At 41.1% G+C, this 19,329-nt stretch overlaps 1 protein-coding gene across 1 annotated transcript in view; it reads left to right on the top strand.

Annotated features, from left to right (window-relative positions):
• Positions 1-13,097, top strand: part of itchb (itchy E3 ubiquitin protein ligase b) — a 32,172-nt gene extending 19,075 nt beyond the window's left edge. Inside the window, exons 12-24 of the mRNA XM_083770361.1 lie at positions 177-261; positions 759-887; positions 1,686-1,758; positions 2,625-2,696; positions 2,892-2,980; positions 3,438-3,597; positions 5,253-5,386; positions 6,044-6,184; positions 8,538-8,658; positions 9,198-9,302; positions 10,158-10,254; positions 10,442-10,514; positions 10,938-13,097. Coding sequence (XP_083626487.1) covers positions 177-261; positions 759-887; positions 1,686-1,758; positions 2,625-2,696; positions 2,892-2,980; positions 3,438-3,597; positions 5,253-5,386; positions 6,044-6,184; positions 8,538-8,658; positions 9,198-9,302; positions 10,158-10,254; positions 10,442-10,514; positions 10,938-11,037 — 1,379 coding nt within the window. The 3' untranslated portion in view covers positions 11,038-13,097. The remainder of the gene's footprint in view (positions 1-176; positions 262-758; positions 888-1,685; positions 1,759-2,624; positions 2,697-2,891; positions 2,981-3,437; positions 3,598-5,252; positions 5,387-6,043; positions 6,185-8,537; positions 8,659-9,197; positions 9,303-10,157; positions 10,255-10,441; positions 10,515-10,937) is intronic.
• Positions 13,098-19,329: the final 6,232 nt, after the last annotated feature.

The following is a 19,329-nucleotide window of genomic DNA, read 5'->3' as shown; positions in this document are numbered from 1 at the left end:
GGTTTTTTGAGTGAAATCACTGAATATACCTTTAAAGCCCTTCAATTTTCTACACTGAATGGGTACTCATTCCTAAACCTTCGAGTTCTTCAGATTCTTCACAATCTTTCACGTTTTTTGAATGGTATACAAGCATTGTAGACATAGTTGCTGACTAATGTGAGTGCGTTTTTCAGAGAAGAGAACTGACGCCAACGGCAGAGTGTACTATGTACATCACCCCACACGGACAACACAATGGGAAGACCCGCGCACACAGGGGTTAGTGTACACATTTTTATCTTTCTATGTATGCAGGTATGGTTATTGTGAGTGTCCTACTGTATGTGTAAAATAACATGTGGCCACTTTCAACCTGCTGTCCCTTATGTTGGACATGCCATTATAGGCAAAAAATAAATGTCAAAACAATCTCTTTTTTTGTTGACAGCTGTAGTTTTTGAGTGGTGCAAGCACTCCAAGGAACAGCAATGTCCGTGTTCACCTATGTGTTCACCTATGTGGCCATGAGCACCAGTATATGACTATATACTATGAGTACCAGTAGGGGCGCTGTTGTGCCAGAAGCAGAGAGAGAGAGATAGTATTAGTGCTGCACTGTTGCCTGCTAATGAGAGAGACAGAGAGAGAGAGGAGGAGAGGAGGGGGGGAGAGGGGAGTTGCACCACTCGGTTCACACGGGTGTGATTTTGGAAAACAAAATCGAGTTTTCATCCCTGTTTAACTAGTTAATACTTGTGTTCTTATCCTCCAATCAGGCTGCTGAATGATAAGCCATTGCCAGAGGGTTGGGAGATGAGGTTCACAGTAGATGGCATTCCCTACTTCGTCGACCACAACAGGAGAACCACCACTTACATCGACCCGCGCACCGGCAAATCATCACTGTATGTGTCATGCATTGTCAACAGGCTTAATACTGAGCAACAACACTTCTCAGAGCTCCACTGAGATCACATTAGCTAAAGTGTGCCGTATATTCCCTAAGAAGTTAGAAAGGTCACCTTTGAGAATAACTACTTGCGACCATGTTCCCAAGCAGCTGTCGGTATACTCAATGATGTCGTCACTGTAGGGGCTGGGATAGAAACCTTTTATGCGCAAAAACATTACTTTTCAAGAAATGGAAATACAAACTAGTGTTCCAATGGGTCCAATGTAGTTCTTTTTTAGCCACAAGTTCCTGTGAATACTTTTCATGGGTTCAATATTTTTAAAAGGCACATTTTATATGGAGATAAAAGGTTTCTGTCCAACAGCGACAGTACCATGCTGTGTCAATCCACTCCTCCTTGCACTACTACCAAGCAGGACGAGAGCAGTAGGTACAGGAACCAACAGCTAAAATTTGAAAATAATTACATCAGCTAAAAGTGCTGGTTTAATTATAATTGTGGACAACTACTACTACCTTTTTCTTTCTTTTTTTTGTCAAGCTAATGAATGTGCACTTTACACAATGAAAAGATTTATTTTGGCAGGAATTTGGGCATTTTTCTGCGGCATGGTTTAAGAAGTTTATTAAAGATTGAAAATGTTTGCTGTGTTATTGGTTACGGAATACTAAATATAAATGTATATAAATAATGTTTATACGCCATGTCTCTTCCCATTATTTCATCTCTCTCCCAAATATTTCTCTCCCCTTATTTCCCCCCTCTATCTCTCTGTCCTCGCCATTCCAGTGAAAATGGGCCACAGATCACCTATGTACGCGACTTCAAAGCCAAAGTGCAGTACTTCAGATTCTGGTGCCAGGTAACTAATATTATGAGCATTATACATTTTAGTCTAAGTGCTTTGCCTTAGAGGTGGTGTAAGTATTTGTGTTAAATAGCTTTATATTTGCATAGTTTGCTATCAGGTGTTTGTTCAGTAACAGGGTTCTCCCCATCTATCTAGCCCTTTAGTAAACAGAAAATACATTTTCAGGATACCAATTTCATCCAATCACGGGATAATAAACAAGTGAAATTGGTGAGGAACAAAAAAAGGTGTTAAATGTGTTCTACCTCCTGATTTGGTTAAATTGGTGACCCACCTAGAAAATAAAATGTGTTTATTAAAGAGCTAGAGAGATGGGCAATGATTCAAATTACTTACCCCTTATCCCTAAACTTCTTTGCCTTTTTTTTTTTACTATTTTGTAAAACATTTTTGAATAGTTAAAATGGCCAGTCTACAAGCTCACAACGTGTCAATGTAGATTGGCTAGTTCAAAATAGTAAAAAAGGCAAAGAGGTTTAGGGATAAGGGGTTTAGCGGTGACGAAAATGGAGCCCTAGGTCTTTAACCTTTTCAAAAAAATCTTAGTTTTACCAAACAATATCACTTATCCGGGACTTATTTTAATGGTTGGAGCAGAAGTGGACTCCCTACTCTACCATTGATCAAGTGTTGCATGTCTAAGATTGCACCACATTGTTAGCTTATGTAGATTAGTTATTTTTGACAAGTTACACCCTTTCGATGTAAGTATAAATTATATAGGGCATGTATACCTCAAAGCTCAAAATGAGTCACATTACAAGCTTGTAGATATGCTATTCTCAGTATTTTCAGACGATCTTGGACACTTTAGCCTATAATTAGTGGTTAATCACTTGTGATTTCCCATTCCACAGCAACTGTCAATGCCTCAACACATCAAGATCACGGTCACCAGAAAAACTTTGTTTGAGGATTCCTTCGCACAGGTAAATGTTTTAAAACCATCCTACCTCAGGGCTTCCCGGTCCTTTCCATATCAAGGACGCTCAAATAAATAGCCATAGCCTATGACTGTGGTCCTCCTATTATAAAAGGAAAATGGTCCAAATTGATGTTGTATGGCATTGTATTTATATTTATTTATTCATTCACCACTGAATACATGAATTTGTCTGTTTTAGATCATGAGCTTCAACTCCCAGGATCTCCGCAGGAGACTGTGGATCATCTTCCCTGGAGAAGAAGGCCTCGACTATGGAGGGGTGGCCAGGCAAGTCCATATTTTTGTTGTATTCATCATACTCCTTATAATAATTGTAGACTTTTCATTATCGCTGCAAGGCCAGAACGGCCGGGAGCGAGGCTTAGGTCTGTCTGTCTGTATGTGAGCAGCTAATCTTAGAGACTGCTGCACCGATTGGCATGACACTTTGCATACTCCTAGTAGACCAAGGAAGAACTTCTACCCCCACATTTTCTAATCGGCCATGCCTGCAGATTTTGTCTAAAACCTGTCCAAAACTCTCACAACCCGGTAAACATTCTCTCCGGAGTTATGTGATCAAGGTGTGTGTGTGTCATGTTTTCCATATTACACTCTGATTGGCTTCCAACGTTTGCGGTAAGGGCCCGTTTCCTGATTCACTTGTGTGTTTTTCAGACCTTACCTGTACTGTACTACTGTTGTGCTGTCCTTTATGAATGGCTCCTCTGTCTGTCTTCTTTAGGGAATGGTTCTTTCTGCTGTCCCATGAGGTGTTGAACCCCATGTATTGTCTCTTTGAGTATGCCGGGAAGGACAACTACTGTCTCCAGATTAACCCCGCCTCCTACATCAACCCAGACCACCTGAAGTACTTCAAGTTCATTGGACGCTTTATTGCCATGGTCAGTCATTTTGGCTTGTGTTTGCTTTCTGGCAGCATGGCTAGTAACTACTAACCATTAAGTTATTATTTATATAGTCTAAAGCTATACTCTTGTTAATACTCACATGCAGACTTGCTGTAACTAACTGGAGTGATGCTGATGAACATGCCTGATCTGAACTATTGATTGATAGTTCATGTTCAGTTATATAATATTGCATATTGCGGTTGCCTTTACTTCTCCAGAGTAGGAACTAGTTCTCATCTACAATCACTTGGCACTTAAGCCTCTCCAGCTGATCCAAAATGCAGCAGCTCGCTTGGTCTTCAACCAGCCAAAATTCTCACATGTCTCCCCCCTGCTCCGCTCCCTCCACTGGCTCCCGGTCGCTGCCCGCACAGAATACAAAACTCTGATGCTGGCATTCAAAGCAACCAAAGGTATGGCTCCCCCATATCTTACAAGTATGATTGAACCCTACAAACCCTCCCGCGCACTCAGATCAGCCAACGCAGGGAAACTGGAAGTACCCTCACTAAAAACGCCGGGACAACGCTCCACACGTCCCAAACTCTTCTCCCTTCTGGCTCCAAAACTGTGGAATGCACTTCCCATTGCAGTCAGAACTGCAGCATCACTCCCAATCTTCCGCCGTAGCCTGAAAACCCACCTTTTCAGACTCCATCATGGCCCATAGCACTTACCCTAACCCCTTAGATAGCATTTCTGTTGGCTTAGATAGCATTTGACACAGACTTATAGCATGTTATGTAGACAGCACTATAATTGTATTGTATATAGTCATAGCACGCCATAGTACATATGTATAGCATAGTAGTGAATATGTATAGTTTATTATGTATAGTGTATGTATAGTTTCATCATATAGATATTCCACTGTTACCTTCTTAGCTTACGCATGTTTCATGATAAATGCTTTTATGTGATGTATTCCCATGCTTTTGTTCTTGCTTAAATGTAAGTCGCTCTGGATTAAGAGCGTCTGCTAAATGCCTAAATTGTAAATTGTAAATTGTAATCAAATATAATGTGTTGTATAGTACTGTAGGAAAGAAATACTGTTTTATGAAGAAACATGTGTTCTCTGTAGTGTTTTACTTTCTACAAAGAAGCTATACACCGAAGTCCTTGTGGCGGTGCCGGCACACGGGAGAAAACTGTAGAGGAGATCTTGAAAAAACAAGAAGGTGGCCGGACACGCCAATAGCCAGAGTGCCAATATTTTATTAGGACAGCAGGTAAGACAAAAATGAATTCGGATTCATTTTTGTCTTAATTTTTGTCAAGTCTGGCTATTGGCGTGTGCGGCCACCTTCTTGTTTTGTCAAGATCTCCTCTGTAGTGTTTTACACATAGATAACAGGTATATGAAATTTAGGCTAGTAGATACAAAATAACATTAGAAATAATGTCAGACCCTGCGACCACAACGAGGTTCCAGTCATACTTGGCAATAAATAGAAATCTCATACTGATTAGATCAGTAAAAGATGTAGTTTGTTTTGGTAAATTGTACATTACAATTACATTTTAAGAAACTATCTGGCTGATGTTCAATATGCAAACTGAAGCCCTGATTATTCTACCTGCTGTGTTAGTTATACTGCCTTTCACTGGTGTATTTATTCTGCTCTGTATGTTTGTGTTCACAGGCGCTGTTCCATGGAAAGTTCATTGACACGGGGTTCTCTCTGCCGTTCTACAAGCGCATCCTCAACAAGCCTCTGGCCCTCAAAGACCTGGAGTCAATAGACCCGGAGTTCTACAACTCACTCATATGGATCAGGTGTTTATTATTATAGGCGACTATTAACCCATTCTGACCTGAGATCAGATTCTAAAAATGTCTTCTACATCCTTACAGTTTTCTGAAAAAGCTATGTTTCTATGTCAGTCGTTCTTCGATTTTTCTCAAATCTCATTTGGGAACAAATACATATACTTAATAATATTATTAAGTATTTATGTCCCAATTTTGGGCATATCATTACAGGCAAAAATATCAAATATGTAGCTTTATAGATTAGTGAGACACTGTTACCATAACCTGAACCATTCTGTAATTTGATATAGAAAAGTTAAGAGAGAAACAAAATACAGAAAGCTCGTCTTTAATCACAATTTGTTTGTATTATCTAATTATGATAAAGGAATCACAAGAGAATGTTATGGCATGATGAGTTAACCCATTTTGACCTGAGGACGATTCAAAAAATGTCTATTTGAAAATGACAGTTTTCTGAAAAAGCTATGTTTCTATGTCAGTCGTTCTTCGAATTTTCAAAAATAGCAGACCTACAAGCTTGTAGCATGATGAGCTTGTAGCTATGAGCTTGTAGATCTGCTATATTTCAATAGCTAAAGCATAGCATAATGCTAACACCAAAAGGGTTAAGTGAAGGTGAGGCGAGAGGCTGTAGTAATAACTCTGTTCTCTTGGCAGGGATAACAACATAGAGGAATGTGGCCTGGAGATGTTCTTCTCTGTCGACAAGGAGATCCTGGGGGAGATCACCACCCACGAGCTGAAGGAGGGAGGAGGAGATCTGCAGGTCACCGAGGAGAACAAGGAGGAGTATGTCAGGTGGGTCACAATGTCAGGAGTACACGGTTTACAGTGGATCGGGACCCATTTGTGGGACAAGCGACGCGTTGTGACATCTAATCTCTCTTTTGGGTCTCTACCCGTAAAGTTTGGCACACAGCACACAGGGTTCCAGAGTGAGGGCCAGCTGGGGTGTCAGGGGGAGCAATTGGCAATTTAAACTGCAATTCATGATGATTGTACCAATTTAACCACTTTCAACCTGGTGTCCCTATTTTTGGGCATGTCATTATTGTCAAACGTTTGAGCGTTTCAGCTGTTTTTGACATTTTCAGTTTGTTCATCTTTTAAACCATTCCACAATAGTCAGAGGCTATGGCTATTTGGGGGGCCTTGGCTGGAAATGTGTCAGTGGCCGCGTTTATATGAAGGGTGATCATTCCGAATAAATACTTCCGAATAAAATACTTCGGAAGTAATGTTTTTTGCTGCGAGTTTCCATGGGAAATGGTCATTCCGAATGAGTGTTTATATGGAGAAGTGATATAAGACATGATACATGTTAATTCACGTGAAACTACGCCATCTGTTGGACAAAATATAGGCAGTTCATTCATTGTGACTGTCTCAACAATACAAACATTACAGACGAAAGACGATACTTTGAAATCCCATCATTTCATTCCGCAGTAGCTTTGAGGCTGCTGGTTGGATAGGGGCGGGCATAATTATATGTTTACCGTCTTTTTTTCCCCACCCGCTGCAGCTCCGCTTCTCCGCTGGGAAGGTGATCATCTCGTTTTTATTTGTACTTTATTATCTACAGCACGGCCAGGGCACGCAACACTGATTATTATTGTATCGGGTCGCTCGTTATTTTTGAGAGAGAGAGATAGAGACCGTTGAACACACACACACACACACACACACACACACACACACAGAGATCAGGGGTATCATCATCTGCTGCTGGCTGCTGCTCCATGTCTTTTTGTGGATTTCGGATCTGCAAAATGCACGAAATAACGCGCTCTATGTGCAAACTCCTCGGTGCGCCTTGAATATGAACGCCTTGGAGCATGCTCAGAAAGACCAGAATGAACTTACATCCGAAGCAGTGTATACATGAGTCCAATTGTCTTTCAATCGCATTGAACATTGGAATAATCCGGCCAGTGACATCGGAATGGTTTTTAGATCGCATCGAGCCTTTTCATTCGGATTTAAGTTTTTGTAGGCGTTTACGTGACAACGTGTAATAGGATTGAACTTCTATTCGGAATGAAAAGGGGATTTAACTGCCCATGTAAACGTAGCCAATGTAAACAAAACAAAAAATCTGCCATTATTGATGTACCCAAAACAGTGACACCAAGTTGAAAGTGGTTAAAATTTGGGACACATGTCCAATACTGAGGGTAACAAAAAGGCCATATAATGCATACATGGGCCACATGGGGGCCACATGCGGCCCTGCAGGTTAATATCTGAATGCTGATATATTATTGATTGATTCAGCTGTTTACAATTCCAAACATGAAAACCCAACCCGCTTTAATTACTCCAGTCTTTTTCATTTCCAATGTATTTGTATTTAAGTTCATAAAGTTAAGTATAACTAAATGCATTTGAAATTGAATAAAAGAAATACTTTTCAGGAATTCAAAAATAATTCAGGATTCCAATTCAAATATAGCAAAAACAAAAAACAGATCTACAAGCTCAAAACGCGCAGCAGTGTGGCCCGTTTTGAGCTTGTAGATCAGCTATTTTTGCTATTTGTGTGTGACATAGAATGACGTAGGGCATTCATTTTTACGAAACAAGTTAAAATACAGAGATAAGAGGTTTCTGCCTGACTGTGTATATGTAAAGTAGCCCTCTGGAGTGAGTGTGGAAACACTGATCTAATGTATGTGTGTCTATAGGCTGGTGGCAGAGTGGCGTCTCTAGAGGACACTGATCTAATGTATGTGTGTCTATAGGCTGGTGGCAGAGTGGCGTCTCTAGAGGACACTGATCTAATGTATGTGTGTCTATAGGCTGGTGGCAGAGTGGCGTCTCTCTAGAGAGGACACTTATCTAATGTATGTGTGTCTATAGGCTGGTGGCAGAGTGGCGTCTCTAGAGGACACTGATCTAATGTATGTGTGTCTATAGGCTGGTGGCAGAGTGGCGTCTCTAGAGGACACTGATCTAATGTATGTGTGTCTATAGGCTGGTGGCAGAGTGGCGTCTCTAGAGGACACTGATCTAATGTATGTGTGTCTATAGGCTGGTGGCAGAGTGGCGTCTCTAGAGGACACTGATCTAATGTATGTGTGTCTATAGGCTGGTGGCAGAGTGGCGTCTCTCTAGAGAGGACACTGATCTAATGTATGTGTGTCTATAGGCTGGTGGCAGAGTGGCGTCTCTCTAGAGGCGTGGAGGAGCAGACGCAGGCTTTCTTGGAAGGCTTCAACGAGGTCCTCCCCCAACAGTATCTGCAGTATTTTGATGCCAAAGAGCTGGAGGTTTGTGTTGGACAAGGACATGCCTGTGTGTGTGTGTCCTATTCATGTTCATTTGTTCTTCCTAATACAGTATAATATTCAACCCCACTTTATTGTCACATGTTCATGTCAGTTTGTACATTCTGGATGGAATTATTGCCGCTCTGCAATTTATGCAAAGTTTACAGTTTAAACATTTACATACAGTATATCGTTGCTGTGGAAGTGGAAATGTGGAGTTACAAAGTTTCTGCCCGATGGTGATATTACATTTAAAGTGGTTATATTTATCATGCGGTGACAGTATAATAATCAACTCAACTTTATTGTCACATCTATTGATAAATGCATTATATAAGTATTATTGATACATTATCATCATGGACCCCGAAGCTCCCACAAAATGGGACGGTGAATTATTAAAAAACAATGTCTGTTGTCAGCTGTCTGCAATTTATTGTCGATAAATGATCATGAGTAAATCTGAACTTGACTGATTCGAGACGAGCACGAATCAACTGTGGGCCATGTCTGAGCGAGTGTGTGTGCTCCCGCTGCAGGTGATGCTGTGTGGTATGCAGGAGATCGACCTGGCAGACTGGCAGAGGAGCACCATCTACAGACACTATGCACGCAGCAGCAAGCAGATCGTCTGGTTCTGGCAGGTCAGTACTTGTTGATCCCCAAACTTTTAGCCTGTGACTAAAAAGACACATTTGATGCCTCCCCGGGACCCAAACTAGTGAAAATATCTGATCTACAAGCTCCCTTGTAGATCTGCTATTTTACACTACTACTTAAACATTTACTTTCTAATTTATGGAATTTCTTAGATTTTTCTTTTGTTTCTTCATGAAATGCCTGGAAAAAAATAGTTGAATTTGTTTTTAATTTATGAAAAATGTTTGGGAATGTTTTATGAAAATGTAATTGAAACCAAAAATAAAGGGGCCCTAAAAATGTGTCTGCGACACATGGGTCCCAACTGTTTGGGAACCAGTGCTTAACAGTTTGACGGCCGCTAATTGTTTAATCCAGTGTTCCACTGCGCGTAAAACGCTATACCCGACATTTGTTTCATGCGTTTAATTCGCCGTTTTAAAATAATTAAAAAGAAACAGCAGATTTATCCGGGACCTGATGACGAGGCCGTCGTGTTATGACAACGAAACCGGAGATCTAGTCATCATCTGGGCTGCTAGGGCTTCTGGGAAATTGAGCTCAATGTAAGTGGACGGGGGGTTTGTTTGGACTACAATGCCTCATGGAGGCGGATCCTGTAGTGCATTGTAATGGCCGCTGGTACTGATGATCAAAACATGCCGACCGGATTTTCGTCGTTGAAAGCTGCAAATACTTCAGCGTATGCTCTAAAGGTAATAAAACAATCTCTGCAGCGTAGAATATTTGATTAAATAGCGGATAACGCGTTTTATGGAGTCAAACTGTTAAAAAGCTACACAGGCAAAAATATGCTGGGAACATTTTTAAGCCAGACTGTCTGTCTGTGTGTGCCTTAGCTGATTAAGGAGATGGACAATGAGAAGAGGATGAGACTGCTGCAGTTTGTCACTGGAACGTGTCGATTGCCTGTAGGTGGCTTCGCTGACCTGATGGGTAAGAAAAGCCATTTAACCACTTAAGCTCAACTGTATAATATATGTATGACTGACGGGGTCATGCAGTGGAGAAAAACGAATGGAAAAAGAATATAATAAAATTATGAAAAAACGCAAAACTACGATAACCTGGGTGTGAAGGCTGAAGCGATATTGACAGCTGTTGTATGTACTTGGCTTTATAGGGAGCAACGGTCCACAGAAATTCTGTATTGAGAAAGTTGGAAAGGAGAACTGGCTTCCCAGGAGTCACACGTGGTGAGTAGACTCTGTTCAACAAAACTACACTGGCTTCCAATCAGTTTAAAGTTAGTGAATAAAACGTATAGATTTGAAAATTCCCATATGATAGAAATCCTAACTTGTTTATTACTTACAGTATGGTGAAGTCCCCCCTTATATTGCAGTATATAATGTAACCACTTATACCCTTAAACCTCTATTCTTAGTGAAACGGACCTGAGTTGCAACCATACTTGTTGCGCTGATTCCCTCTACACAAAATCTCTTCACCAACAATAGATGATCTACAAGCTCACGACGCGTCCGTGTTGAGACACGCTGTGAGCTTGTAGATCTGCTGTTTTTTGCGAATGTCCCCTCCCCCCCAGAATAGCAGTCGTTGTGGTTCAGGTGGTTAAGGAAGGCTGTGACCACAGAATGTATTGTTTTGTCTCGCAGCTTCAACAGGCTGGACTTGCCTCCGTACAAGAGCTACGAACAGCTGAAAGAAAAGCTGATGTTCGCCATTGAAGAGACAGAAGGCTTCGGACAGGAGTGAGACACACTACAAGCACCCAACAAAACACGGCAGTGTTCAAATCAGGGAGCCTCTCGGGAAAAGGCGCGTGTGTGTAACACGAATACATGGGCACTGTGCATTTGTGTGTGTGTGTGTGTGTGTGTGTGTGTGTGTGTGTGTGTGCGCGTGTGTGTGTGTGTGTGTGTGTGTGTGCGTGTGCGCGCGCATAAATGGCTGCAAGGTGCATGTAGTTGGAAAAGGACAGGCTTTACAAGCTTCATTTATTCTCCATTGTGCAACGGGGTCGCTTGCTGAAAGGAACTGATATGCAAGTTGTTATCTTGTAGATCAAAGCTTTTCGGCAAGCAACACCTTCCTGATGCAGAGTATAAATGTAGGATTTTAAGGCTGATGGCTACATTTTTCTTTTCTTTTTTACAAATCCAAACCAAAAACACAGGAAGCATCTTCTCTCTGTCTGTCTGTCAAGTTGTGCGCGGAACCAGGACGCTGCCTATTTATGGCAGGGCTGTTTCAGAGCCAGGTTAAGTTTCAGCATGAGTTGTTTCTTTGTCATGTGTCAGATTAATTTTGTGTGTTCAAGTATTTAACTCAATCCATTTCTCACTTGTTCCAGAAACTGCTGTGTGTTAATCCGTTTCCTGTATTTCACTCCATACACTGAAGAGTTTAGTTTCAGTTGGTCATTGGTCGGTGGTCCGCTTCCAAACTTTCGGGGGTGGGCCGAAGTGGAGGTGTGGGGGGTAAACGTCTTGCCCATCACCACGGAGAGACTAGGGGTTTGAATCGTCCACGGTGCTCCAGCGAACACTGTTGGTTGTGTGTTGGTAGCAGGGAAGCTGGGAGGCTATCGCTGCAATAGTGACTCCTACTGGTTGTTCAGTAGAGAGCTGAACTGAGAATACTGTTCCTTCCGTTAAACCAGTGGTTCTTAACCTGTGTCATAGCTTTGACATGGTGAAGCTAGTTGATGGAAAAATAGCTTTCAGAAAGTAGGTTTTCCTGAATGTTCTGCACACTTTCCATCCGTTGCTGATGTCAAACTTAATGCTTCATATGTGTTATGGAATCATGAATAGCAATCATGTAGTTTTGGTTGACTGTCTTTGACATGATTTTAATGTAGACAAATAATGACAAGAAAATACTATCCACAGAGCTTTTAAAAAAGGTGTGGAGACACCAGCAGAAGGGTTTACAAAGGTGCAAGCTTCATGAGTTCTGCCTTAAAGGCGCAACTCTAGGAAATAAAGACTGCTAGACACTGTCAAATCCTCAGTGTTCATTTAACCCTGTCTGAGAGTGTACAAATGGAAGCTGATGGACTCGTTTCTGGTTCCATTTTGTATACAGACCCATAAGTGTTGGTTCCTAGCGGTACCCCACATTGAACCTGTAATCTAGAACAGTGGTTATCTCATTATTTCATGTCAAAGACGGCCAAATTGATATATATATATATATATATATATATATATATGGCTGCGGACCCCCCATCTGAAAATATTTGATGCCCCATGACCCCCATAAGAGAAGATTTGTGTTATGTTATTCCAAATGTTTCACGTTAAAAGATTGTTCAAATGAAACTATTGTTTAAAATAGGCGATCTACACAGTACACACAAGGCGTTGTGAGCTTATAGATTGCATATTTTCACAATATCTATCTCAACTGAGTCAAACAAAAATAATGCTTCAAGTCCTACAATTCCAAGTGCTTGTCAGTGTGGTGCGTCCCCAGTTCAAATATGATTGGGGGGGGGGGGGGGGGGGGCTCAAAGGTTTGAGATCCACTCATCTACAATGCAGATGTGTAAAAGGAAGTGTGCGTAGCTGGCATGTATGTAGCATGTATTGCTGAAAATGGCAGAGTTTTTAGACTACAGCCTGATGAGTCCGTTTTTATATTTATGGGAAATTACTTTAATAAGTTGAAGCGCAATTGGGCCTGTTGAGATGTGATAAATCTAATGATGGTTGTACCCTTGCATCCCTATTCTGGGGGGAACATTTCACCAAAAATAGCAGATCTACAACACGTTGCAATGCGACACATTGTGAGCTTGTAGATCTGTTTTATTTTTGCAAAGACATTTGGTGTAGATGGGGGGGGGGGGGGGGGAGCAGTACAGTACAGTTATAACTCAAGTCCGTTTTGACTTAGAATAGAGGGTTTAATTGGTTAGTGATATTAACTTCCCTTGGCAGAAAGGTTGTCACTTTTTGGTACACAGGCATCGATTGATGTCCATCATAAATGCACTGTTGATCTGTTGTCATCACTAACAACACTATCTATGAAACACAAGACATAATTTAGCTGATTCCAATGCAAGCACATGGTGCTGATGACAGCACCCCAAAATAAGCCACTGTTGTCAGTTGAGTGTGTGTGTGTGTGTGTGTGTGTGTGTGTGTTCTCACAAACACATGAAACTTCAGCTGTGCGAAGATGCACTCGAATGACAAAACACTGGATAGGTATAGCAAGTTTGTTCTTTAACTTTGTGGGGCATTTCTTTGTAGTAGGACAATATACAGTGTCGGTTAAACTTGCAATCTGGAAATTATTTAATGAGTCAAATGTTATTTTAACCAATATGTATGTTAAGGTGGTCTCCTTACTCTTCCATTGAAACATTTCGGGTACTACCCGTGACGGGTATAAGCCCAATATCGCGCCCTGGCCAAGCAGTGATTTCCTCTTAGATGAGCGGTAGGGGTTTGGATCTTCCACGCAGGAGACCCCGGTTCAAATCCTGCGTGTTAGTTGCAGTTGATATAAAACTTGAGGATTGCAGCTTAAATGGAGACTCTGCTGGCATGTTGGCTATTCAAAAAATATATAGATTTTCTCTTTTATTTCTCTTTGCATTTTTGAACATTTTTGAAAGTGTTAATTTCTTATTTTTTTCTTTTCTTTGTTTTTACACAAATCTCTTCTGGGTGTCCACTGGCACAAAACATTTTCAGATTTTCATTCCGACTACGTGGCTTCTGCGTGCGGTTAGGGTTAGAGTAGTTAGGGACAGGGTTAGTATTGAGCGAGTCGGAATGGTCGGCTTCGGAATGCCAGTGTGTAACGGGGGGGGGGGGGGGGGTCGGGTCTGCGTCTGCGTCCAAATACATGAAGTTTGAGAACTACTGATTCTGGCCACCAACCTTTTTACACCACATCTGACCAGCTGTAGTGGAACAGAGCTGATGTGGAGTTGTGACTTTTATCCTGACTGTCTTGTCTGCAGTGTTCAAACTAAAGCAGTGATTCCCAACCTGTGGGCCCACTGGTGGGCCAGGAGGACGTTGCAAGTGGGCCCCCAAATAATTGGCAAATATCAGTATTTATTTATTTATTTTTCTTCATAATGAACTTAAATTATACCACATTGGTTCCATTGATCCGAGCCGGAACACGATTGATCGATTGATTGATCATTAAAATAAACATGCTCTGAAAATGCACAGGACCCATACCATCTGACCAATGAAGAAGGCGGCTGTTGTGTTAAGTGGTCAGATGGGTGGGCCATGAACGCTTTCAAGAGTGTGGGCCTTGATCCAGAAAAGGTTGGGAACCACTGGCGCTAGTGTTTGTCGGTCTAACATCTGGATTTCCAAATGCATATTATATTAACCAAGCTCACATGTGTCCAATAACTTCCAGTCTTCTGCACAGTAAAATCCTATGTGTTAACTCTTGAGATCGCACAAATGGAACCAAATTTTACACTTTTTACAAATTGTACAGTTACGATTGGATAAATGATTTTTACTGTGTAGCTGTATTACTTGTCAACCAGTTTCTCTCTCCAACACAAGGTGATTCTCCTTGTTTCACAGCTAAAACTAGACAGTTCATTTAACTCTGATGGTGTAAACAATGACAAAAAAATGTGTGCTCTCAGAGTAGAATTGTCACATTTTTCTATGTTGGGTCTAGTAAATTGATGTCTTGTTTTAAACTGGTTCATGAATCTTAACAGGATTATTTTCAGATTCTCTAAAAGGATTGATGATACATGAAGTCTGTTTGTAGATGGGCTTCATTGCCTTTAGCAAGGGGTAACATAATGTGGATATCGTTGCTGTAAGGTAGAAACCTTGTTTCTCCATATTTCAACATTTTTGTTGTAAATGCCCTACTTCATACAAGAGTGTCGCACAAAAGTAGTGGTGATGCGATGAGTTTGACTTTAGATCTGCTATTTTCCCAATTTTTACAAATTAATTCGAATCGTTTTTTTGTCATCAAGGATTCCACCTGGCTGCAACGATATAGCAGGATATATGGAGCTATTAGGAATGATATAAACTTTACCCAATATTTGCTATAATTGCGGGTAACAATGCCCAACCACTGGCCTAAGAATGTCCATGAATCAGGGCCTGTAAGATAAGTGTTAATTCTGATCATATTGGCTTCTGAGTACATCATTAATTGAAATCCCAGGGACTTGGTAGATAAGCAAACGTGTAAATAATGGTGAATTTATGTCACATCATGGCAAATAAAATGTCCACTCATCTTGGTTTTTGGTATCCTGAATCTTTGCGACAACTGCTTTTCCTCCTGTATATGAACCTAAGTTGTAAATGGTGTTGATAACAAATGATTTTTTCTTTTGTAAAGAAAGCGAGGTTTTATTAATAAGAGGCTTGTGGTAACACTATATTTTCTTTCCCTGTTTGATTTATGATGTACATGAAGGATGTGTAATATAGAAAATTAATTAATAAAATCTTACAGGTGTGTTTGTGCCTTGGCTGAAAGACTATTAATATGAAAATGTTTCTTTTCCAAGATATTGAAATGTCTGTGCCCTTATGTAGACTATTGAAAACATTATATATATATATATATATATATATATATATCATCATTTACTTTCTCTAAGAACAACCTAAAACATGAACCTTGGTTGACATAAACCAAGTTAAGTTAGGCCATGACACCCTTTGTTTACATCTAGCATCCAACAATGTATGCTAGATGCAACAGATTGATGTATAGCTGATGCATGAGACTTATTGACTGATGCAAGCTCGCAATTAATTTCCAATGGGAGTCACATGGTTTGACACAACATGGAGTCCGGGCAATTAAGATTTAGTCTTACTAGAAGCACTAAAAGTTTCTCAATCTTAGATTTAGTCTGGCTTAATCTAGTCGGTTTAGGTATAGTTTTACTGAGGTTAATTTAAGGTTAAGGTTGAGATGCTATCCCATCTCCCTAGATAGGATAGGGTGAGGGAGCTAGCTGGAGGCTCTGGCTGGAGGAAACTGGGACAGCCATATTTGGGAAACAGACTTACTGACGTCATACACTGATGACAGTGTATGACACTGATGACATACTGCCAGTATAAGGCATTGATTGTTCACACTAATACTGTGTTCATCCCAACATTGTGGTCCTGCGAGGAACATTCTGTTGACATAGTCTATTCAATTTACAGAGCAAGAGAAAGCACTGGGTAAAGTAGGTGTGATCCAAGGTTTCACTGCTGTCTGAAATGTTTCACTGCACAGTGCATCTGAAAGGACCATCATCAACATACAGACCTTGTGCTGTAGCAGTGAGGCACTATGTGTACTCCTTTGGAGGGTGCAGTGATGACAACACAGATCAGATTGTTGTGCAGATCTTCAACAGTGTGTCTTTACGGTGGAGGAAGCTGCCACCAGTGACAAATAGAATAGGAGAACGTCCCCTCGAGGTTCCCTTCATTCGCAATGGCCACACAGCTGTGCTCATAGGAGATGTTGTCTACATCTGGGGTGGGTGCTCCACCCGAGGTGGCAGGACAATTTTTTCCTGTTTGTGCAACTTTCTTTATGGATTCGATGTCAACACCCACAGTTGGTTCAGACCTAAGATGTATGGAACTGTTCCAGAGGCGAGGTTTAACCACTCAGCGTGTGCCTTGGGCAATGTCATGTATATCTACGGAGGAGTGTCTGAAGATAGGAAATGCGATGACATCTACAAGTTGGACACCACCACAAATGTCTGGACTTTAATTAACCAGACATTTAGTACATGCTTTGCATGTTCTCTGCACTCTGCCACTTTCATCAAGAAAAAGATGTTTGTACTCTGGGGCTGGGGGACAAATGCTAGATACACCAAGATGAGAGTGTTTGACACGGAGACAGAGAGGTGGCTGAGGTCGCCTTCTGTAAATCTTTATCCTCCGAAATATCGCAGGGGTCATTCAGCATCCTCGCTGAGGACGCCTTCTGCACATCTTTATCCAGAATATCGACGGGGTCATTCAGCCCTTGTCTACAATGGAGAGCTGTACATATTTGGTGGCTGGAAGCAGGACTTGAATGATTTGTGGAAATTCAATCCAGAGACCTTCTCCTGGAAGAAGGTTAAGTCCAAGTGGAAAAGCCCATATCAACTTTATGAAATGTGCTGTTGCATGGTGGGAGATCGCATCATTATCTTTGGAGGATATCATGGGTCCACATTGTCCAATCCCCTACATGCAGCTGCAGATGACTTGTTCATCTTAGATCGAAGTCCTAGTCTTAAATCCTTGTGCAAACTAGCAGTTATTGATTACGGTCTGGAGCAGTCAGGACTCCCTCACAACATCCGTTTGGAGCTGGCGATAGAGAAGAGTTAAGAAAAAAGCACTAAGAAAAAAAGAAAATAAACGAGGGGAAAAACCAGGTGGTGGTAACTGGTAGCAATCTTTACCATCAGCAACAGAAGGGGAAAAAAAACATGAGTTGAATATGGAAAAGAACTAGAAAAATGTGTTCTCGGAGAACAACAGCAGCCAACGGAATAATAAATACTAGAAATGCACTCTGTCGAGCTGCCAACTTGCGCTTTGCACACAAGTTGTCTACTTGGCCTACTTGTGGCCTACTTGTGCACAAGCAGAGCTTGCAACTTACCTCTGACTCTCGTCTCTAGATAAAGTTTCTAGATAAACATACATAGTTACGTTATCACCCAAACCCTGATTGGCCGAGTGACACCATCAACACACGGATCCGATCCAATCGGTCGAGGGGCCACCGACATACGCAGCAAGCTGCCAACTTAATTACGCTCTGATTGACCGACCGACGCTACCAAAAACGTACAATCCCTGATTGGATTGGCCGAACGACGCCACCAAAGACAATACACAATCCCTGATTGGCCGAGCGTGTCACAGGAAATTCACAAACGCTGATTGGCTGAAGGAGTCACGAACATACACAGCCGAAAACAGTACTTGCGCTCTGCTTGCGCAAGTAAAATCACACTTGTGTGAAGTGAGGGGTGCCCAGTGTTGCTGCAATTATGACGTCATGGTGTGGGGCATGCAGACTTTCTTGGGAGGAGGGGGGGGGCATGTTGAGTCTTAGGGGAGCATGAATATGACAAACATTAAAAGTCTAGACATGTCATGTCTGATAACTCCACAGTTAACAACAGCTACATCTAACGCTACATTAACGACCAACAGGTTAGTGTCCAATGAAAATGGAATTAATGCAGAAACAGATGACGCCGTGTGTGGGGAGGTGGCGTCTGAAGTATCTCTCACATGGGAACACCTGAGAGAAACAACCTGAGAGATTAGTCTGCAATACAAGTAAAATTCTGAAATTCAAAATGTACTTGAGTAAAAGTACAAAGGTATTGGCATCATGTAACTAAAGTACCAAACGTATGCAGAATGTCAAGAATGTCAACTCATCGCATCACCACTACTTTTGTGCGACACTCTTGTATGAAGTAGGGCATTTACAACAAAAATGTTGAATCATCAATCCTATGTATGTATGTAAGGATTCCACCTGGCTGCAACGATATAGCAGGATATATGGAGCTATTAGGAATGATATAAACTTTACCCAATATTTGCTATAATTGCGGGTAACAATGCCCAACCACTGGCCTAAGAATGTCCATGAATCAGGGCCTGTAAGATAAGTGTTAATTCTGATCATATTGGCTTCTGAGTACATCATTGATTGAAATCCCAGGGACTTGGTAGATAAGCAAACGTGTAAATAATGGTGAATTTATGTCACATCATGGCAAATAAAATGTCCACTCATCTTGGTTTTTGGTATCCTGAATCTTTGCGACAACTGCTTTTCCTCCTGTATATGAACCTAAGTTGTAAATGGTGTTGATAACAAATGAATTTTTCTTTTGTAAAGAAAGCGAGGTTTTATTAATAAGAGGCTTGTGGTAACACTATATTTTCTTTCCCTGTTTGATTTATGATGTACATGAAGGATGTGTAATATAGAAAATATATACCTATATATATAATATATATATAATATATA

This window comes from Protomyctophum parallelum (genome assembly GCF_964188405.1).
Source record: "Protomyctophum parallelum genome assembly, chromosome: 7".
NCBI classification, from domain to species: Eukaryota; Metazoa; Chordata; class Actinopteri; order Myctophiformes; family Myctophidae; genus Protomyctophum; species Protomyctophum parallelum.
This window is presented reverse-complemented; position numbering and strand designations above follow the sequence as displayed.